Genomic DNA, 22223 nt, shown 5'->3' on the forward strand with positions numbered 1-22223 from the left:
GGCTTTTGCGGTGTCACTATCGCTGTGGTAGTTGTGTTCAGCGCTTAGGAAAGGACACGGTCAGTTCGTTGGGGGAGTTGATATTTCAACTGCGCTCCGTTGATGTCGAAACGCCTTCTTCCAGGCCCGCACGCTGACAGGTCTGCTGGGATCAATTTCGACATGTCGAGCACTCCAAATGATACGCCTCAGCGGGCAACAGCTGCTCAGTTGGCCACAAGGAGGTAAGTGAAGAGTTTCGTTTGGCTATTGTTGTGTCGCTTGTATTGTTTGACCTATTATCGGGTATTCCCTATTAGCCATGGGCAGAGCAGCAATCTTGCCGCATTATCAGGCTCACAGAAGTGGCTATTGTTGACAAAAACTCGATTGTGTTTCCGTTGTCTCGTTCATTTGTCGTATTCCTATCGAGCGGTCCTCGTCTGCTTCTCACCAGTATTGAAGTCATCCCACTCCTTCTCCCTCCAACTTCTCTCTTTCAACTCGTCCTTTTATCTCAACTGCTTTCTTCAATCAATTTTTTCTTCGGTTTCATCTTTCAACCCACTCGTTCAGCACAACAAGACTTTTGTTTCTGCAAATCATCCTTTCAAAGCCTCTAAAATGTTTGGATTCTTACATTCTCCCGGTAGGATCAAAGAACTCAACAAGCGTAGAGCCAAGCCGGCCACGCAAACCGCTCCTCAGACACCATTCTCATTTGGCGATACGGGCCCTTCAAGCTCTGGAGCTTCCAATGGCTTTTCCTTCGGTCAATCTCAAAGCTTTCCTGCACCGAGTGCTTCAGGTGCCCCTCAAAATGGCTCCCAGTCTGTTTCTTTCGGTGCTGGGAGTGGCTCCTTCAATTTTGGGGGGTTCAATTCTACTCCTGCCAACAACCCATTTGCCAATCTGAACGGCGGCAACGCACAAATTCAAAGCCAGAATCAGCAATCCAACATCTTCGGTGCCAAAAGCTCAACTCAGCCTGCACAACCCTCAGGTCAGGGCATATTTGGTCAAAATTTGAACTCAGGCTTCCAATCTCAACCAGCAAGCACCGTTCCCAACCCATTCGCAAAGCCTACTCCTGCTCCTACTTCTGGTCCGCTTTTCCAATCACAGCCTGCCTCGACTGGTCCATCATTGTTTGGACAAACAAAGCCGACAAGCACTGACGCCAACCTCTTCGGACGAGCCGCATCTCCTGCTCCTGCATCTACCCCAACAACAGCAACCACTGCTCCAAGCTCACTCTTCGGTCAAAATTCTACATCTGCTGCTCCTAGCTCCCCGCTCTTCCAGTCTAAACCTGTAACAAATGTGGGCTCAACTCTTTTTGGTCAAAACCCCCCTCCACCCACCACGGGCACTACGAACCTGTTTGGTCAGTCAGTCGGTGCTTCTTCCGCCGGTACCACTACAACCGCCGCCGCGACAAACGGCCCTACATCTTTGTTTGGAAAGACCCCTTCTGCCTCTAGTGGCTCGTCATTGTTCCAACCTAAACCTGCCATCTCTGGAACACCTAATATTTTTGGGCAAACTCCTACTATCGCAGCTCCTGGTGCGTCTTTGTTTGGACAATCTGTAGGAGCGAAGAATGATAGCACCCCTCGTTTCACTCCGTCCACACCAGCCAAGGCCAGCGGCTCTTTGTTGGGCAATGCGCCTTCAACAGGTACTTTCAACTTTGGACAGGCAACTGCTACAACTCAGAAGCCTCTATTCAATCTCACTACCGATTCTGACGACATGAGCACTTCCCCCGATGGTAAGCGCAAACCAAGCGAACAACCTTCAGCTGCTCCTTCAAACATTTTCGGCCAGAAGCCGGCAGAGAGCTCCGTTCCATCTGCATCCAACGTCAGTCGTCCTACGTCTTCGCTTTTTGGCACTTTTACTCCATCAGCGACCGCCAACCCTCCTTCGCCAAGCATTAGCGCTTCTAGTAATATTTTTGGCCAGCAACAATCAAGATCCGTTTCACCTGCACCAAACGGTGTCACAACCACAGCTAGTTCTGTATTTGCACCCACTACCACCGCTTCGACTGGACCCCATCCGTTTTCATCACTGTTTGCAGCCAGCTCCAATAAACCAGCTACAAGCCCAGCGCCAGCTCCAGCTCCATCGGCTTCTGCAACGACTGCTCCGCCAACTCAATCACTTTTTGCGGGAAGTTCAAAGTCGGCCACAACCACCGCGCCGTCCCAATCACTTTCTGCCGGAGCTTCTCAACTAGCTCAAAAAGAGACTATGTTTGCATCTCAGCTCAGCCCCGGCAAGAGAATGGGAGCCGAAATTATGGATCAAGGTCTCTCCAAAAAGTCTGCGGCTACACCTCAAGTTTCTGCTGAGGAATCTCTTGAACAGGACAAGAGAGCCCAAATTCGTGATCTGAATCGTAGCTTCAAAGAGCTTATTCCTTCCTACGATCCTGAGACCCAGAGCTTGGACAGTATCATTCTCCATTACATTCGTATGCGACGGGTGATCGGCGTACCGGTCGGTTCACTCACTAACAAACCTGGCAAACGCAAGCTTGACGATGCGCATGGGATTGAATCACCTGTTCAAAGGCCAACAACAAAGAAGTCCAGGGGTCAAGAGGCTGAGCCAGTACTTCCACTTTTTTTACAACCTTCTTCGTCTTCTGGTGACAAGCGAAAGTCGACTGAAAATCTTGATGATAGCGTGAACAGTAAACGCCGGGCTCAACCTTTTGTGCGCCCTACAACCCAGGCAGGTGCAGATGGCAAGTCAGAAACGGCTAGCATCTTTGCAAGTTCATTCTCCGCACCCAAAGATGCCACTCCAGCTAGCACAGCCTCTAGCAGCTCTAATCTATTCAGCTTTGGTGCTTTACCCGCTAAAGAAACCACTCGTCCGGCATCTCCCCAGAAGGAACAGCCGGAAACAGCTGTCAAACCCGCTTTCGAGGTCCCCAAGTTTGGCAATCTTGCCGGCCAGAATTTTGCTAGCCAGTTTGGTAAGGGAAGTTTTAAGGCGTCTTCAGCTGATGCCCCTAAGGTTCAACTTGAGGTTCCTAAGTTTGGAGCTTCTGGACAGAGCTTTATGAGTCAGTTTTCTCAGAAAGCCAAAGGTGATGATACGGACGAAGACAGCAGTGACTCCGAAGCAGAGCATGTTGTCGAAAAGAAAGTTGAGAAACCCAGCTCCGTGCAACCACAATCTAACGCCTTTTCTGGTTCCGTTTTCGACAGCAAGCTCGGAGCACCCTCTGTCGGAATACATAACATTTTTGGACACTTGAACGCTTCCACTGCAACCTCAGATGTTGGAGAATCTTCCGATGACGATTTGACAGAGGAGCTATCCAAGCGGGCCGAGAAGAGCAAGCCTGATTCTGAGGCTGAACCAAAAACAACAACCAGCTTGTTCGGTCGTATCACCAGACCTGACGGGACACCTGTCAATCTGAGCTCAGATGAAGAAAAAGCAGAGACGCCCAAGGTCAACCCACTTTTCGGACAAACTACTCCTAGTACATCCCTCGCAGCACCCAACAGCACTCCCCTGTTCAGCCCAGCATCCGCTGCAAAGGCATCTAACATCTTTGGGGGCAAGTTTTACAGTCTCGATGGTTTAAAGGTGCCCCGTACTAACAATCGTTTAATAGGATCTTCCATACCATCATCAACATTCAATCCCTTCTCGTCTAGCCTCAATCCTGCCGCTCAACTCCTTGCTAAAGAGGGAACGACCACCGCGAGCGTCACATCTGATTCGAACGCGGAAGACACCGACACTGAAACCCCGAAGGATGCTCAACTTAATCTTTTGACTAATGCTGGCGAAGAAGATGAAGACTGCATCTTTGAAGGCCGCTCTCGAGGCTCGAAATACGTGGACAAGTCGGAGGGCGGAAAGACCGAGAAGTCCTGGGAAGTCCAGGGTGTTGGTCCCCTCCGTGTTCTTGTGAACAAGGAAACAAAGCGTGCTCGTCTCCTGCTACGTGCCGATCCTAGTGGAAAAGCTGTCCTCAATACAGCCATTAGTCGCGCCATAGACTACAAGTTTCAACCCGGCGGTTGCTCGTTTTTAGTGCCTCGTCGGGATGGTTCTGGTTTGGACATGTGGATGCTTCGATTCAAGAAAGAGATTACTGCAGAAGTTGAGAATGCCGTGAAGACGGCCAAAGAAGGTTTGCCTCAGTAAGGGAATGATGAATTGTCATTTTTTGCGATCGATTTGCATGAAGAAGCATTTGTTGATGATTTTCACGGAGTTCTCCCCAGGCATGATATCAACGTGTATTGTAGCAGTGTATTTTACTTTCGACTTCGATGGTGGATATCCAGTTCTTCAGGAATAAACACAATTCATTCTCGAATTCTTCATGTGTACAGATTCAAAGCAATACTATTACAGTCAGCCAGTCAGCTTAGTTTGGTAGATTGAGTTCTATGAAGAAAGGCGTAAGCTAATGTTGTCATACACTGATGTGGTTGACATTTCGTTTCATAATGTGTTATTTTATGCAGGTTACCCTAAGATACCGATAACCTGCCCTTGGTTCTCATCATAGAGGACCAGGGAAACATATCCGTACAAAGACATGCCATCAAGATAAAAAAAAAATTTCCCACCACGCCATGATCACAAAAGCATATTTTGATTTGGAAAGAACACCGTATGCAACAAGACTCGAATTTTATGATATCTAAGCATCCTCGACAACAGTGGTGTTAAGACCCTTGGCATCCTTGACATTGACGGCCTGAACGTAGCTGTAGAGCTTCTCCTTGGCACCCTCCTCGTCGTTACGCTTGCGGCTGATGCGGACACGGAGACGGAAGGGGACACCCTTGATACCGGCTTCCCAGACCTTCTTGTTCAACTGGGGGTCGAGGCGGACGTCCTTGGTGCCCTGTTCTCCATTAATATCGTCATTTGAAGGGGAAAGAGCCGCGGGGAGGGAAAGCTTACCATAGCCTGCTCAGCGAAAGCACGAATCTCTTTGACAGCGCGGGGAGCTCGCTTCTTGAAGGTGACACCGTGCACCTTTTGATAGAAAAGAGGGAAAATTAGTCTTCCGTCCAAAATGCCTTTTGTGTGTGGAAAAAATTGAGAGTTGAACTGCATGAAATGCAGCCAGGCCATAGAGGTGGACTTCATCAAACTAATTTGCTGAAAGGATGTTTTTCTTATGGTTCCGATTCTCTCGCAAGAAGAAGGAACCGAGAAGAGAAAAACGTTCTCCGTCCATTGTCTAACAAATCGTAATCTGCTATGTCTTATTCCCTCCCTTCGCTGAGATCTGTCCACCCGCTTCTTGAATCCCAATTCATGATTCTAACGAAGTCGCTTGAAGACTCGGAGTAGAAAAATGTTTTCATATCGACAATTCAACGCTTCGACTATGCGGTAGGACGGGCGAAAAAAAAAGGACTGGGAAACAAGACATATTGCAAATCCGATCGTAGGGCCAACAACCTCCTGTGTAGTGAAGCGCAAAACAATGCGAAAGGATAGGGATTGATTCAACATACTCTCTTGTGCAGGTGGATGGTGTATTCGCGCGACACAACGTCGGCGATGGCGGAACGGCCGCTTTTCTTTCCCTTGGTGGTGCTCGACATTTCTTTAAACGATCAAAGATTAGTTTCTGAGGCTGATAATTACCAGAGAAAATGGGAGGAGTACTAACTGGCTGTGTGGAATGTGCCGGACTGTCGTTTTTCAGTTGTCGTCGTCGTCGAGTCAAAGAAGTCAACCTCAGATCGTTAGAATGATTTTGTGTGGGCGCCCGCCGTAGTGCGTCGCTTAAGGGAATACGTACTGTCATTGGTTGGGAAATGGTCACGTGAGCGATCCTTCGACTTCTTCGCAACCACAGTCTCCACACGATATGATTGGCTAGATTGAGGACTTTACAGTAGTATTTGAATCTACCAAAAATTAATCTTCCGGCTTGACTTTACCCTCACTTACATCAGGATAAACGTCAAATCGGCGCTGTGTATATACAGGAATGCCTTTCCTTGCGGAATCAATGGCCTCATTCGTCAAATCAGCATATACAATGTCCTCCTTCTCCTCCAATTCACCCAAAACCTCGGCATTCGGACTAGCGATAAAGGAATGTCCATACGCATGGTAACTTGCGCTCATATCACGGGCTGGGCTGCACATGGCGACATAGACCTGGTTGTCTACTGCTCGCGCTCGTCCCAGGAGAGACCAGTGCATAGGTCCAGTCGTCGTATTGAATGCGCCGGGATAAACGAGCAGGAATGCGCCCTTGCGAGCTGCAATCATTGCTAATTCCGGGAATCGCACGTCGTAACAAATAGCTAAACCGATCTTCCCGTATTCTGGCAAGTCTAATATTGTGACCTTGTTACCCGGAAAGAGAACTTCACTCTCCTTGAAAGTAATCTTGCCCGGGATATCAATATCAAATAAATGGGTTTTGCGATGGGTGCCGATCAACGCTCCCGTTGGCGAAAAGACAAGTGATGTGTTGTAGTATTTCTTGGTTTCTGGTTCCAACTCTGGAATACTGCCCCCAACAAGGTATGATTTCGCCTCCGCGGCCAACGACGATAGCGCATGGTATGAAGGCGACTGTTCCTTTGTGGGTGGCGAAGGTAAGAGAGTCTCAGCGTATTTGGGGAAGAATTGCGTGCCGTATGGAGAGTTGAAGCATTCCGGGAGAACGATTAATGAGGCGCCAGCTTTGGCGGCTTCGAGGACTTTGGTGCGCGCATGAGTGAGATTTGTGGCTTTATCGGCTCCTAAAGGTTAATTTGTTAGTTCTTCACTTGGGAAAGGATTGGATTGTGATCGAACACACCGGATGCCAACTGTATGAGGGCGAGCTTGAGGGGTTGTTTGAGAAGTGTCGTCATTTCTGTAATCTTGTGATCCTGTTTATCCTACTCTAATATCGTGCGATCAAGCAGATTTATTTGAGGTTGTTTGATGGAGTCTGCTATAAATTGTCGTAGTTGTACAGAGTATGGGACTCTCATGTCCGCGGGGTCTGAAGTCCGGTCTCCATTCCGATGTCGTGGTTTATGCCCTATTTATCAGGCACGAATTTCGCAACCAAATCTCCGCTTTCTGAAGCTTCAGCCAAGTCTTGAACAACAATAACAACGACGACAAGAGTCACCAGAAACAAGTCTACATCAGCAAATAGAACCTTACGCACGAGAGCAATTACCAACTTGGAATCGCAATATTGCTAACTTGTTGTTATACAGTTATGACTCCACAGCTGCCCCCATGAAGGATCCTTCTAGTTTCAGCCCCAGGTACCGCGACGCGTTTTATGACTTTCGTCGGTGTTTATCCAAATGTGGAAGAGCATCTGATAGCAACCCAGTCGTAAGCTCAGAAGTGAGACAGTTGGATCGGTTGTTTCTGGACATCTCCACAATCCATCCACATGGGTCGTTCCTTTGGCATAACGCCCCTAAATATGGTTTGCGCAACACGACATCGCCAACTCCCTCTTATCTGATGACTACGACGACTTAGCGACCAACCATTTTACCAACGGGACCAGAATCATGCAACGGCTGGATATAGGGGGTAGCAAGTGCTGAAATATTCACCTAGTCTGTACGGAGTACGACGAGGATCCAGGCAAAGTAAGTAAGTTATACAGCGACGTTTATTGGATCTTAAATTCGAGTCGTATAGTCACCTGCATCCGCGAACTAAGATGTTGACTGTGGCTGTGACTGAAATTCAATATGACATGCTTAGCATCTTCCGCCCCAGCTATAGCTCCCAGTCATGCTTATACAGAAAAGGGCAAAACGGACCGAAAGCTGAAACCAAACGTAGAGATGAGTCTGTGGGGTGGTTTGTTTGTGTTTTTGTGTTCATGTTTGACAGATGGCAACAGTGGAAAGTCGCATAAATATGTGGGATGATCAGTTGTTTGGCATGAATATCAAACAGGTCGCGGCTAAGCGTCAGGCCCCTATTCCTTCCTGAGGCATCAGTCAGGAGTTAGAGTTCGCTGTATCCGCACTAAGCCCGAACGGGCACTAGGCCGGCTTCCAGAAGCTGAAGAGAACAATTTGCCGGCCTGTGAGTGGTCGAGCTTGTTTTCTTAGCGCCGCCCGCTATTTGGCCGAGAGCCGCCTCTTATTGGCTGAGACGGCTGAGCGGCGTGCCACTTTCTATTCTAGGCAGAGAAAAAGAGAGAAGGCAAAAAAGACGACAAAGAGGACGACATTTTGCTTCTCTACATTCTATTTTTTCATATCTGCTACGTAGACGGTCTCTTCGCTTCATCGTTTTGACTGTCTGGGTGGGCTAAGGTTGGCCGGCTTATTTAACCGCCGTGGGAGCCTTATTACTCATATTATTCTCACGCGTCGGCTTTAAAGTTATACATTGTCATCCTCATCCTGCAGCCCCCAATTCAACAAGATCCATCGACTCTACGTACCTGCTGCTTGGATAACCCGATCAATATACAAAAACGAAGGTGGACTCCATCGTTATATGAGCGACCATGTTCGAAAACTTCTCATTCCCGTCACCGTCTTCCACGGCTGAAGGGGACGACCGACTGATGCTCGACTGCGATAGCACGACAATATCTCCGCTTTCTTCACGGTGTCCCTCACCCTCATCATTTTTACCAAGAAGATCGCGTCCGCTATCACGTCCCCGTTCCCCGTTTCATCGTCGTCCGCAACAACCTCCCACCTCTATGCCGAGCAACTACGAGCAGTTTCAGCGCCGAATTTCCGTTAGCACGCTGACGGAAAAGCTGAATGCCCATACTTTGGATCAGAATACCACTCCAGGGTTATCGCACGCTCCCCATGAGTCACCAGTTTCACCAATCTCTCCGACCTCGTTTTCATTCTCTGTGACCAAAGATTCCGGCTCTTCCCGTGGCAGTGTACGGACGCTTTTGACCCCACCAGGCGAATATGACGATGAAGGATACGACGATCTGTTGACTTCTGGCTGGGAACCGTATCACAATGCGCAGTCTCCAACATCTATACCTCTCGACAGCGATGGATTTCTGGACGTGCCCCAGCAGCGTTTCCCGCGTGAGCAAAGCTTGCGTTCCCAACGCCAGCAAATGTCTCGAGCGCAGTGCAATGTCGACGTTCTCAAGCTTGCTCTGCTAGCTGAAAACTTCAGCAGTCGGACCTCCGAGTCAGTGGGCCTCAGTGATGACGAATGCCATCCTAGTTCTTTACCACCAGATACTTCCCCGCCAAGCCTCCGACGACCGTCCATCAAACCTCGATGCGGAAGTGGCGCTTCTGTAGCTGGAAATCTGCGCTATCGCTCACGGACGTCGTTAAATCCTGAGATGGTCCGGCGACGTAGCACTTCTTCAGCGGCGACATTCGCCTCTTCGACGCGAATTGCAAAACCCCGTGCTCGCGAATTACTTTCGAAGAAGAGCGAGCAGACATTAAGACGGAAGAGTCTGGTTTGCGCAACGATAGCATCGGCCATGTATGAGGCACCGACTTCTAGACCTTCGAGCCCTTAGGGGCGACCTGATTTCTGATTGTTTCCTTGGGCATCTCGCTACTTCACTTCTTTGTCTATATTTACAGCTCTCCTTTTCCTTTTATTACTTTTGTTTGAGTCCATATCTGGCATCGCATTGGGAGGCGTTAGTCTTTTATACATCTAGAACTTTTCCTCAGGGAGAAAAAGGTATGGAACTGGTTTTCTCTCTATTTTCGACCTATACAGCATTGCGATACGCGGGATCATTACAGTCATTGCTCTTGTTTCTACTATTTCGTAGCTTTTGTGTTTATTTATACTGGCCGGCAGCCTGCTCAATTCTTCCTAGAAATTCATTTTGGTCATTTCAGTCCCTGCGTCTCTCTATAAGCTCAAAATCATCCTAGAATGCATCCATCATGCCTGCCAACTTCGAAGTCATCACAGTTTCCAACATACAGAGACTGGATACCCAAATACATGGGAGTGCAGTCCGTCACTTTCGTCAATCGTAAAAATTGATTAGCCAATGAAGCCAAAGTTGTAGTATCATACAGTCATCATATCATAGACAATGGCATTGAGACGCTAAACACACATATCAGCAAAGGATTTATTTTACCAGATGCTAACGGGAAACTTACAGTGTTTCCTTTGCTTCTTCCTAGGAGCAATAGTAGTAGTCACTACTCTCGGTGCTGACGAAATTTGAGGAGGCGGCGGCGTAGTAACTCGGATATCCTCGAAACGTATGTAGCGATGGTCAGGATGACGCACGGGGATCTCGGGGCACCAGCTGATCCTTGTCACTGGCTGTGGATTAGGGGAAGGAGGAGTAGAGGCGTCGTCCTCTGGTTCTGAGTCGTAGAGGATGGGAGTGTCGAGGTCTGGAGGGTTGGAGGATAACGGACGAGCACGACGGGAGACGATGCGAAGGGCAGGTGCCGTTTCCTGACGAGTCACGTTAGTATTGTACAGATGGGAAGAGGGACTTCCCGAAAAGGAAACCCACCTCATTGTCATCTTCCGTAGTGTGGCCTTTATCTTCCTCTTCATATTCCTCCTCCTCATCTGCAAATTCATCCTCGTCGCCATTGATTAGCTCGACATTCCCCATATCATGCTTTGCTTCAGCTAGATCAGATGACAACGAGGACGCGCCGGAGCTAGTACCGGTAGTTGCCATGAAGGCAGCGGCCCGCTCGACATATGGACGAATAGAGGCACGGGTGCTAGGAGCACTCGTCGAAAGGTTGCTATTCGAAGGTCGATTGTGTGGCATACGTATTTGAGTCGGTTCGTTCCATGTATCTGGCTGCCATGGGCGTTCAACTCTCTCATCGTGCACTCCATCATCATCATCATCGGCAGATACAATTCTATCCTCATCTTCTACGCCAATGTAGCGCATGATATCCTCAAAGGTCAAACCGTTGTTTTCGGTTTCCAGTTGACGGAGGGCATCCTGGAGAGTTTGATGACGGTTCGCTGAGTAAGATCGCGAGGTTGGTCGACGGCGGGATGAGAGTTCTTCAAATTCGTGACGAGATGGGTCCTCATTATCCCTCTCAGCGCTGGCTGTCTTGTCAGAAGCTGGCTGCTGTATGAGTTTCACCGATTCTTCTACTTCCCAGTGACCAGACAGCGGAGAACGAGGTGTATCTCTTTCATGGCGGTCGAAATTCTCTTGAAAGGTTTCATATTTAGGAGATGAACGCTTATCCGAGCCACCAAACAGACGAGATACCTTCTGTTTCAGTGTTTTCGCTGGAGACTTGGGTGATCGCGGTGACACTGTAGCCGAAGCCGGCTCCTTCAAGGGAGGCAATGCAGCAAAAGAGTGGCTGGATTGTGGCAGTCCTGGTGAAGGTGCTGGTGAAGTGTACTTAGAAAGAACCGCGCTTTCGGATGCTGAAATAGGACGAATCATATCGTCAGGTATTCCATAACTCATCAATGAGTGAGTTGGAGAAATATCTGGGCTGTCGTGCTCCATCTTGTCCTTGGAATAGATCGATAGCGGGTATGATGCAGCTGTCTCGAAGTAAAGCGATGGACTTTTGGGATTCAGAATCTCGAATTCTGTTCCCTTGTGCTTGATTTTCAGGACTGGAGTGCTAGGGGAGGGCACCGTCAGACCTGAGGATGTTCGACTGTGACTGGCGAAATTTTGAGCTTGTTTCTTCAGTCGAGCAGAGAACGGGTGCTGCTAGACGGTTAGTGACTCGATTTCCTTCCTCTAGGGCCAATAATATATGTGCTTCAGCAATTCCAAAGTTAACAATAAAAGTGGTGAGAGAAGTATGATGAGCAAATGAAAGTGATGGGAAAGGAAGATGGATTTTCACTGTGCAGAGATTAAACAGGAAACGCAAAAGATTGAGCAAACAAAAAAAAAAATATTCACAATCAGGTTGACCAGATAATTGAACAGGGCACCCTAACAAACACTTACTAGTCGTCGTCCTGATAAGTGGTTTGATGGCACAGGCCGTGAGAATGACCTAACCACGGGTATCGGAGATATTGGTGTCGGGAGGTCACCACCAGACAAACTAATAACTGACTGGCTGAAAGAAAGTGGCGGAGGACTCGAGGAAGCCGATGAGACAGGAGACTGGTGCTGAAATCCATAGTCATGATGGTGCGTTTGACATAGGTTCAAGGCAGCTGGTTTTCTCTTGAGTCTGGGTCGTGGAGAGGTGGGTGAGATCTTGTCTTGCCGAGACAGGGATTTTCGATATTCATGAATTGATAATTGGCCCGAGGAGAAACTCGTGTCGATGCGCAAGCCAGAAGATATATGTGTTTGAGTCATTTTCAAATATCTTGACGGATTAAACACTAGCGGATATCTGAGCGGCAAACAAGCCTTGCAACAGTAAGATACTCGCTTCAAAAAGTATCACAACCTCACACTGGAAATGGGGAAATGAGACACCGGACAGTGAATTATTCTATCGACATCAGCTACATTCATTTGGGGTTCTAACATCAAGTAGGGCAAACTCACTTTGTGCAAATGCTCGAAACGAAACAGAAGAAACAGAATCCGATACCGTCTATACCACTATATCAAGCCGAGAACCCAGGAACACCGTCTAATGTGCAATATGAATTAAGAGAGAAAATGTGCACGACTTTCCAAAATCAGTTCAACGCAGATATCATCTACGGGTTCGAGGACCTACTTCTCAATAAGCGAAGTTGGCCGAACTCAATCTCGACAGCAACGGGAATGTATTATACAGCATGCACAGTTATACGGCTGAGTAAGCATGTATGTTTCGAGAGAAACACGAGTAACGAATGACGCGGCTAACAGCCGAGGAGGACTTGATTCTTTAAGTATGAAACGAGTGGTATGTGCTTTTTGTAGAACCGTTTTGCCATACTTGCCGGATACAAGGGTGTCAGTGAGTATCAGAAGAGTATCTTTTGTTGACAAACCAGCTGATATTAATATGTAGTCATGTATAAACAAAGGGAAGGATTCAAATAGATCAACGAAAAGAGGGAAAAGACTTGGTCATCCTTTCTTCTTTTCCTCCGAGCTATTGACTGAGCCTCCATCTTTGGGATGCTGAAATGATCCGAAACAATGGAAAACATTACTAATAGCATGCTAAGCAAAGACTGACTGATCGTGTTCGTCCCACACCATCATCTATCCCAGAGCAATCGAATGGACCTGGTTGAACATCATCATCAGGCACAATTTTCACTCTAGCCTTGAAAAAAGAGGGACCAAAAAAATTGGGTACCCAAAGCAAATCGGAACTAAGAGGAATGAGAAAGGCATTATTCTTTTCCAATGGACGAATAGATGCTGCCGACGAAGGGAATTCGTCAAGAAGCCAAAGGACTTTTGTGTGGATGAAGTCGTTTTTATTCTTTTGGTAGTAGCATTTCTCGCCTCTCGTTGGTCGATCGCTTATCCGCAGTGGCAACCAATCAGAGTTTCGTCCGCCGATTTGTTTACATCGACCAATCAGGCCCCGTCATATCTCTAACCAGTGAGCGTCCAAAAACACTGTGTTCTTTGAAACAACAGGGCTGAGACTTGGACATTGATGGTGTGGACTCAAATCCATGATCAAATGGTGCAGCTCAAGTGGGGAAGTGCAGATGACTATCCCAGTCGAGAAAAGAGCTGGTCGCTGGAGAGGAGAAACGATAAATAAAGGAACGTGGCACGCTATGGGTGACTTTATCATGCATTATAGTCATTTTCTGCTACATCTGCAAGGTACGGTCCTGTTTACGGTTTGTGCAATGTTTTACCATTTGAGAGAGCAATATATGTTGTTGCTTTTTCAAAAAGTAAGAGTTTTCTCGCCTCCGTGAGCCCGATATTGTACGGCCATAGTTACTCAAGGATACCTTGGTAGAGTCGTAGTCAGAAGTGGCTGTTGATTGGCCCGAGGATATATCCAGCTGGATCTGAGGACATGGGTGGCTACTGGCACTTAACAATCAGTTGAGGAAACAGTGTGGATATGAATATGGACAGGGGATGGGAAGGACAGTGCAGGCTAATTATTTGTGGCTGTGTCTGTAAATGAGACTTCGGCAGATGATCCATTGCATGGTGGTGCATGGAGGATAATTACGTACAACCTAACTACTGAGCACGTACAAAGTTCATGCAGCCCTGGAGCTCCTTTTTCTTGCTGCTTTGTTGCATGATTCATTCCGGCATGGTATCATTTCCCTTCCCGCCAGACTTTGACATGTGAAACAGTCATCTGTGCAATTACTGACTTCGTGAAATTCTAAACATTACTTTTAATGGTACAAAAAGTACATTCATTTACTACATCGCCTAGCGGTCTACAACTACCTACATAGGGGAGCTGCCCGTTGCAAATGTCTTAACCATCATACCGAGCTAAGATGGTTTCCATTCATGGTGGAGTTTTACCAGAGGTGTTTATTCTTTGCTGGATGAGTACAAATGATATTCTTTTGACTGATTATGCTGGGAAAACTAGCAATGCTTCATTAGGAGCGTGCACGAAATTACCCGTTTGGGATAAATTTAGGGCTACGGGCCATGGGCTTTGCTGGGGTCGAAACATTAGACAAAGACCGCCAACTCCTTCTTCTAAAGTATTCATTTTTGCATAACTCGTGTCTTCTTTAGTACATTAGGTAAGTAATGCATAGTCCAGTTAAAAGCCATCGATAATAAGCGATCTAAAGTAAGCACTATACTAGCAACAGAGATTGATCAATCCTCAATAATGCCTTTCCCGATCGTTTATGGGAGCTACTTTCACGTTTATACCTTTTACCGTAGCCTGTCGCGAAACTAACGACAACAATTGTCCCCTTAACACCGTGGCATCGAATTTAACTCGAGTTTAACCCTAACCTGAGCTGCATGGCGTACAATGTGTGTGCAGCTCTGGAATATTTTCATGCAACGGCCTTTAAGGGTTGCATATGTGAACTTTTGATCATCCCAGAGACAGCTACTAGTTTGACCGTCCAGACCATAACATATGCAAGTATTGGACGAGGCAAGGGATATGAATTCTTGAAGATCCCAGTATCATTACCTCGTTGCTAATCTCCGCCTTATCCCCGCAGATTCTTTGTTCGTTGCTTGCGTGGCGACTGGAGTAGTCACGACTATATAGACACTTCCTTTCGTATGTCGTATTTTGACCGTTGAATCGACTTCGAAATGGTCCGCCAGCTGGCGGCGAAACCAGAAACTGAGATTAAAGTCGTCTTTGCAACCTCACGGCAGAGAATCCACGTCTGAAAGAGTTGACAGAAGAGTATCCTGGTCGTGTCATTTTCGTTCCTCTCACTGTCGGCGACGAGGCGAGCATGCGTAATGCTGTGCCTGTTGTTGAGAGTGCCCTCAAGGACAAAGGACTGAATGGGCTGGATGTTCTCATCAATACTGCCGGCATCATGGGCGCGGCTCATGCGGAGGAAATGTAACCCAGTCCTTAGTGTCCATGTGTATACCGAGATATAGATTACTGATTTCGAAAAGGTCCGACTTGGATGACGTTTTTCATGTCAACGATACTGGCCCTCATATGATGATCTTGATCTTTCTGCCTCTTCTACGGAATGGTAATGAGAAAAAGGTCATTAACTGTAGGTTTATCTACGTCTAGGTCGCTAGCACTAGATTCGTAGAACAGCTAATTCGACAAGCTGATGAGCCCGACCAATATGTTGTGGAACTCCTAATATTGATGACTAACCCCCAAGAGCATGGAGGACGGGAGATAAATGAATGAATGATGTTTATTACGCCCGGAGGGACTAACCCTATAAAATTGTGTTAACTGTAAGGGCTCATTCAATAGTCATATTGGAAGCTAAGTACAAGAATACCAAACATGGAGAAAGAAAGAAAAAGCTAGGAATGTGAGGCTATCTGCAAACAAGATGTATTGTGTCGGAACGTTGGTTTACTAGAGCGATGACTAAGCGAAGGCGAGCACTAAACAATACGTATAAGGAACTAGGTCTATTTTCCGGCACTCCTCTAAAACCCCTTATCTAGGAGTATTGAACCTGTTTTTATATACAAGATTCCATAGAAGTGATATCACCAAAAGTCGACACTTGTGCAAATCGAACTTTCTAGAGATAGGCTGTAAAGTTGATTTGTAATGTTCAATATCGCGTCGGAATGTGATGCCAATTCTCGAAATTTCTTGATACGCAAATCTTGTCCTATTCCCAAATTGGTTTAGTTCATTCTGAGTTCCAACATATTGTCGTGATCACGTGACAGAATCACGAACCCCCCTACGTAACCCTAGCATGTGACTACGTAAACAGAACTCTGCGAATAACCTCATTACTGACCGTCACATTAACCGCGTTTCTCGTTGCTATAGACGCTAAACCAGTGAGTATATCCACTGGATGGTTGCTTAGCTAGATTGTTGATGGGGTTGACTGATTGCTGCTAGTATAGATCTATTACTACTAAGGATAGATATCCACCTATGGTTTGTCTCGGGCAGGATATGTTCCAGGGCGGTTGCCATTGATTCTAAATCCGCTATGTATAGATTCTACTCTGTCTTTTTCCCCAGTGTAAAGGAGTAGCTAAATCTGATATTATTATTAGCTTGAGTATCTTCTATGTGACTGTCGGAAAACTTCGGTCGAACTACCGTCGAGTATATCTCGGATAGCTTATAACACGCTGAAGTTATAAGGCTTCTAAGTACGAAAGGCTTCTTGAAAGCAAAGTCTTAATAAAAGGATGAATATCCGGTTCGATAGAAGAACGTATACTCAAGTTGTCAAAGCTAAGGGGTACTTAGCACGGTTAATTCAAGACGATAGAATAAACTAAATACATGATAAATGAGCGTCCTTATATATTCCATCATCATCATAGAATCCATAGAATTCCTCTGATTTCTCTGATCCTTGGATTATATCCATCATAGAATATCTCTGATACCCTAACCCTAATGGTTACGGATAATCCTTGTTTCCGTTAGTGCAGTAGTGTAACACTATCTAGTCAATCCATTGGCTGCGGATTCTTGATTCTTCTGACAGTGACCTCCTATGCCCACAATCCCTGATCTAGTAGATGTGCATATAGCAATCAAGATACCTATTGCCTTGTTAGCTATCTCAATAGCTCTTTCCCTGTTCTCTTTGTATATCATCTGTATCCAGTTTGTCCATGGTGGAATAGTGAATGCCTGAATAGTTTCTATCTGCTTTATTACTGTTGTATCTAGTATTTGGGATATCCTCTGTAGTGGAGACCTAAACCTCTAGGTTATAATGATTCTCAGTTTGACCAGGGGATTTGATTTAGGTAGTGTCTAAATGTTAATCTGTAGTTTCATAGCTTTCTCTATATGTCGATTTTAGAAAGGCTGAATGCCTGCTTCTGCCTCAGCTACTGCAGTTGCCACTATCTAAAAGGCTCCTATAACTGCGATGGCCCTATGCTTCTATATTCTATTTAGTTAAATACTATATTCCTTTTGCTCCACACGTATGCATCTAGATATTAGAGGCATAATCTGCTGCTGGTGCCACTGTTGCTCTAAACAATTATCTTACTATCCACGTAATATTATTTTTAGCCTTCTCAGCACTAGCTGCTATGAATTCTTTGATAGCAGCATTGGCGATGTGTTCCTTGAAGTATAGCTAGAAATCTATCACTACTCCTAGGATCTTTGTACTTTCCTTTGGTTTGACTATTTTATCTTTAACTATGAATGGCACGCTACTTAAATAGCTTGCAGTCTAGGTAAAGTGTACTATGGTTGTTTTATCACATTTAAATATAGCTCTGCTGCGTCTTTCCCAATCAAGGGCTCTGTTAATCACTGCTTAGATATCAGTACAACTCTTTTCAGCTAACGCGCCTGTTATTAAGGTTGTGTAGTTGTTTATGAAGGCTACTGAGCCTCTTACTACGCTAATTTTGTACTAAATAAGGTCCACATTGAAGAAGAGAAATAGTATTGGTGATAGTAGTGACCCTTATAATAGGCCTGCTTGAGATAGCTCTCCTTGTTCACTTATTAGCCCATTAACCATAATAGTTGCAGTGCATCTTAAGCAAAAGGCATTAATCTATTGAACTATCTTATCAGTTATTCCCCTTGCCTTGAGTCTTTGGAGAAGTCGCTCTTTAAAGACTCTATTGTATGCCTCTTTGATGTCAAAACTAATCAAGCTGAGAACCTTTTTATTTCTCTAGGCCTTGTAGATCTCTTCCTAAAGTAGTAAAAGTGCTTGTTCTGCTGAGTGCCTCTTCCTTGTGCTAAAGTGGTTTGTAGGCAAGAGGCTAAACATTTCAATGGTATATAATATCCTTTCTGTAGTATATAAAGTGATTTATGCATGAGACTATATGAGTCGTACTCAGCAGTTTTTGCTAAAATGTGAGGGCGTTCATTCTCTATCCTAAGAGATAACTAATCGAGCAAAAACTAGGCATGAGGAAAGAGGGAGAAAAGACTCTCTAAGCCGCTCGTAAGGACTCTTTTTATATGTGCGTCCGGGGCCTTGTCGGTGCGTATTTAGGAAATCCTGAAGACAAAGAAGGATATCCCCGTTAGGGTCATCCTCTTAGGGCTTAGGGCTCAGTCCAGGTGCCGGCAAGGTCCGTACGGTATCCTGCTCCGTAGCCTAGCCGTCACAAAAAGATTTATGTGGTCCTCCATAAGGAACACATTTTGGAATTATAACCTGGCAGGTGCTGTGGTAGTGTCCCTTATTTGTACATTTAGCGTAGGTCTGAGTCTTTTTACAAGAAAAGGCCTTATGCCCTATCTCCTAATAGTTAAAATATTGAGCTAGTCCCATCCATTGTTCAAAGATTCGAGTGTACGCAGATTCTCCTGTTATATCAAAGTAGTTGCCATCTATTAACTGTTTAGCATCGGTTCCTTTCGTGATATATACCACTATAGATCCATATGCTTTGTTGGAGTCCTTCTTACTGATCCAGGAGATTTTAGCAATGTTGACATTATTCTCTTTTCCCAAGACCTCGACTGCCCCTGGTAGGATGTTCCCATCTGCATCCAGGACTGCTGTCTGGTTAGCATTGTCGATTTTGACCGGGTACAGCTGGTCTCGTAAGACTCTCATTCCTGGCATATTAATCTTTTGGGTAGCTTCTTTGACCTGCTGGATCTCGTCTTCATGCCTGCAAATCACTTTGACTCGGTCTGCATTTTTTGGGTCCTTGGCCATTGCTGCACAGCGCTAATTCTTTGTTTCCTCACTCCCTCGCATCTCTTTCTCAATCTGTTGTCTAATATTAGCTATCTGGGCTTTAGCTTTATCTTCTTCTCCAACGCGAGAAGTGTCGATTGTGCAGAATAGTGTATTAGCCACCGTAGGAGGCGCTAGAGGGCCTAGATGTGTATCCTGCTGGTGACTAGATTGGCTGCTAATCATATCTGCGAATGACGGCTGTGATTTGGTCTGCATGAGAGCTGCGTTAATTGGAGTATTCGCCATAGTCTCTAGCTGTTCCCGGAGTTGCTTGCATTCTTCTATAGACTGGCATTGGACTGTCTCCAGCTGAGTCTGTAGGGCTTTAATTGTGTTGCTCTGCTCCTGGATCATTACTGACTATTCTTTAATCATTTTCTCTTGCTCTAGTGCTTTGTTTCTCATCGATGAGGCTAGCTGCCTTCTTTACCGCTGTCAGTTCCATTTGAGTCATTGATTTCTTAGATGCTTTAACGTTGCTGGTGTTATTGGTGCTGCCTATGGCCTCTCGGGCCCTCGTTGAGGGTGTTATAACGTGTCCCGAACGCGTTGTTGTCGCCGGCTCCTCCACCATCGCGTCCGCCATCACCAGCTTAGCTCCTAGAGCTGAGTAAGGGTTTCATTGTTGCCGCCGAGAATAGATCCAGATGTCGGATCTATGGCCGTGAGAGTTGGGCAGCAACAGATTGGAATACGGTACCGTTACTGAAGGCCGCGGGGGTGCTAACAGTGATGGCAACTACCCCAGTTCCAGGAGGAGAGACGGCAGTTATGAGGTTATCAGAAACCAAAGTAAAGGATGCCGCTGGAGTTGCTCCAAAGTAAACGCCACTTGCAATTATCAACCCAGCTCCGTTGATAGTCACTGTTGTTCCCCCTGACTCCGATCCCTGAGAGGGGCTGGAAGAAGTGATGACAGGTGGTGGCTGGAAACTGAAGCTCGTGGAGGTATCTGTGCCACCTGGAGTGGTGATGATAATAGGGACCGTACCAACAGCATGAGGAGGTGTGATGGCGTCAACTTCAGTATCGCTAACGACAGTGATACTGGCTGCAGGTGTTGTTCCAAAGAGGACACTCGATGTTCCCGTCAAGCCAGTGCCGGTTATAGCGACGGGGGTACCGCGCGATATTATACCTGCCGTTGGGAATATCGAAACGGGTGCTGGTAGCGCGATATATGTGTAGGTGCAGGAGGGCTAGTGTAAGCGTCAGCTAAGACGGTCACATTAACGGGCCCGGCAACAGATCCGGCCGGTGCAGTGACATTGATAGCCGTAGGTGATAGGATCGTGAAAATAGTAGCCGGAGTGCCGTTAAACCTGACCGCTGTGACGGTATTGAGGTTGGTGCCAGTAATAGTGACAGTGTTCCCGCCTGCAAGTGACCCCCGAGTTTGGGATCAAACTACTAATCGAAGGCGTGGGGGCGGCGTTGTATGTATATGGGGCCCCGACAACACCATTACCAGCCGGACTAGACACTGTGACGGTCACAGTGCCGGTTCCAGGGGGAACAGTCGCAGTGATAGATGTATCGGAGGTGACTGAGAAGCTGGGGGCAGGGGTGGAACCGAAATTTACTCGAGTGGCGTATGAGAATCCAGTTCCTGTCAGCGCAACTGTATTCCCACCACTAGCGGGACCGTTATTGGGGACCACGGACATGACTGTAGGGAGAGCTACCGCGGAATCGTAGGTATAAGTCAGAGTTGTAGCACTGGAACCTGCTCCATTTCTGACGCTGACGCTCGCCGCACCTGGACCGGCCGGAGCCGGTGGCACCACGACAGCAAGCTGAGTGTTGGATAGGACAGCAAAACTGCTGGCAGGCACAGTGGTGGCGCCCTGCGTGAAGGTTACGCCCGTCGTGTAAAGCAGATTAGAGCCAGTAATTATTGTCGTGTTCCCACCGGGTAGTGGGCCATGAGTGGGATTCAGAGAAGTAAGTACGGGGATAGTAATACTCGTAAAGTTGAAAAACACTGGCTGAGTACTAGTGCCAGCCGCGGTGGTCACGGCCACTCTTGCTGCACCCACAGCATAGGGCCATACAGGAGTTACAACAGAGACAGTTGTTGCAGTGCTCCCACTTGGAACAACCGTGACAGTAGTAACACCAGTACCAGAAGTCATTAGGTGGCGCCGGACAGGTTGGTGCCAGCGATCAATAAAGAAGTACCACCGGAAACAGGACCAGTGGTAGGATTAATTCCAGCAACAGTGGGTGCCGACATTGTCAAGAATGATCACAAGGGACGAGATTGTATAGAATTCAGCGGATATCAGTGAGTTTGGGAATTTCTGTCAGTCGGTCGAAGTCTGAAGACCTGATGAAACTTCATAGCTTAAATACTAATTAGCATCACATCTTAAGCACAATAATTCTAGCTGCCATGTTCTAGATCATGATTGAGGTCGTCGGGTGATGTGTTGATCTCATCGAAGGTTGAATATACGACATACTCAGTTAGTAGTACAAACTCTGGGTTGATAGTCAATAGATGCCCACTTTGGACATGATTTGTATGACCCTCGGATGGCGACCATGGCAACTTTATGTCTAAGAAATTGGGGCTCTGTCATACCCTAGCCTGCTACCAATTTCCAGATCCTATGGCTATGCACTTGAAGTCTCTGCTTGGTGTCATGCAAGTCGTCTGCATTGGCACAGAGACGTCTCAATCTCCATTCTCCATTCAGTCTTCTCTCAGCGTTGGGGGATCTTATCATGGAGTCTCTTTACAATACTAAAACGTCTCTTAAGGGCTGTGTAAGGTAGCCTAAAAACGGCCAGGCGTAGGCGGGCAGCTAGAGGAAAGCAAGCATCTACGGTTCCACTCATACCCCATATCATCTCTAGAGAGGGTGTCGTTCAATTGGTGTTCAAAGGAAACAGTCGCACTTGACCCTCCTCGTCTACAATCAATCCTACTTTGTTAGATGTTCAATTATGGGCATGCAACTTGTACAATAGGCGTAGTGAACCATCCATTATACCGGACGTACAGATACCAACTCAAT

At 46.6% G+C, this 22223-nt stretch overlaps 6 protein-coding genes across 6 annotated transcripts, besides 1 other annotated feature; 3 read left to right on the forward strand and 3 right to left on the reverse strand.

Annotated features, from left to right (window-relative positions):
- Window positions 1-162: 162 nt before the first annotated feature.
- On the forward strand, window positions 163-4336 carry TSTA_112210 (RanBP1 domain protein; the record flags this gene model as incomplete). The annotated part of the gene is made up of 3 exons (XM_002481335.1): window positions 163-224; window positions 633-3565; window positions 3623-4336. 3 exons carry the CDS (start codon window positions 163-165, stop codon window positions 4159-4161), a joined length of 3534 nt encoding a protein of 1177 aa, XP_002481380.1. The 3' UTR covers window positions 4162-4336.
- Window positions 4337-5861: 1525 nt separating this feature from the next.
- Window positions 5862-6986, reverse strand: TSTA_112220 (nitrilase family protein (Nit3), putative). Its single transcript, XM_002481336.1, has 2 exons — window positions 6803-6986; window positions 5862-6743 (listed from the first exon to the last, which is right to left on the reverse strand). Exons 1-2 carry the CDS (start codon window positions 6855-6857, stop codon window positions 5905-5907), a joined length of 894 nt encoding a protein of 297 aa, XP_002481381.1. The 5' UTR covers window positions 6858-6986; the 3' UTR covers window positions 5862-5904.
- A 1496-nt stretch (window positions 6987-8482) lies between these two features.
- On the forward strand, window positions 8483-9979 carry TSTA_112230 (uncharacterized protein; the record flags this gene model as incomplete). Its single annotated transcript, XM_002481337.1, has 3 exons — window positions 8483-9453; window positions 9651-9660; window positions 9803-9979. 3 exons carry the CDS (start codon window positions 8483-8485, stop codon window positions 9977-9979), a joined length of 1158 nt encoding a protein of 385 aa, XP_002481382.1.
- Window positions 9980-10071: 92 nt separating this feature from the next.
- On the reverse strand, window positions 10072-11449 carry TSTA_112240 (uncharacterized protein; the record flags this gene model as incomplete). Its single annotated transcript, XM_002481338.1, has 2 exons — window positions 10072-10404; window positions 10466-11449. The coding sequence occupies 2 exons, from the start codon at window positions 11447-11449 to the stop codon at window positions 10072-10074; spliced, it is 1317 nt and encodes a 438-aa protein (XP_002481383.1).
- A 3390-nt stretch (window positions 11450-14839) lies between these two features.
- On the forward strand, window positions 14840-15593 carry TSTA_112250 (short-chain dehydrogenase, putative; the record flags this gene model as incomplete). Its single annotated transcript, XM_002481339.1, has 3 exons — window positions 14840-14966; window positions 15212-15407; window positions 15467-15593. The coding sequence occupies 3 exons, from the start codon at window positions 14840-14842 to the stop codon at window positions 15591-15593; spliced, it is 450 nt and encodes a 149-aa protein (XP_002481384.1).
- A 1876-nt stretch (window positions 15594-17469) lies between these two features.
- Window positions 17470-18312: a mobile genetic element.
- A 441-nt stretch (window positions 18313-18753) lies between these two features.
- On the reverse strand, window positions 18754-21335 carry TSTA_112260 (uncharacterized protein; the record flags this gene model as incomplete). The annotated part of the gene is made up of 6 exons (XM_002481340.1): window positions 18754-19178; window positions 19209-19560; window positions 19631-19800; window positions 19901-20399; window positions 20429-20577; window positions 20609-21335. The coding sequence occupies 6 exons, from the start codon at window positions 21333-21335 to the stop codon at window positions 18754-18756; spliced, it is 2322 nt and encodes a 773-aa protein (XP_002481385.1).
- Between the last annotated feature and the right edge of the window lie 888 nt (window positions 21336-22223).

This window comes from Talaromyces stipitatus, genomic scaffold (assembly GCF_000003125.1).
Source record: "Talaromyces stipitatus ATCC 10500 scf_1105507295555 genomic scaffold, whole genome shotgun sequence".
NCBI classification, from domain to species: Eukaryota; Fungi; Ascomycota; class Eurotiomycetes; order Eurotiales; family Trichocomaceae; genus Talaromyces; species Talaromyces stipitatus.

Coding starts and splice junctions, on each gene's coding strand:
- TSTA_112220 (XM_002481336.1), bottom strand. CDS start 6,857: ATGACGACACTTCTCAAACAACCCCTCAAGCTCGCCCTCATACAGTTG. Junction 6,744..6,802: donor CCTCATACAGTTGGCATCCG/GTGTGTTCGATC, acceptor ATTAACCTTTAG/GAGCCGATAAAGCCACAAAT.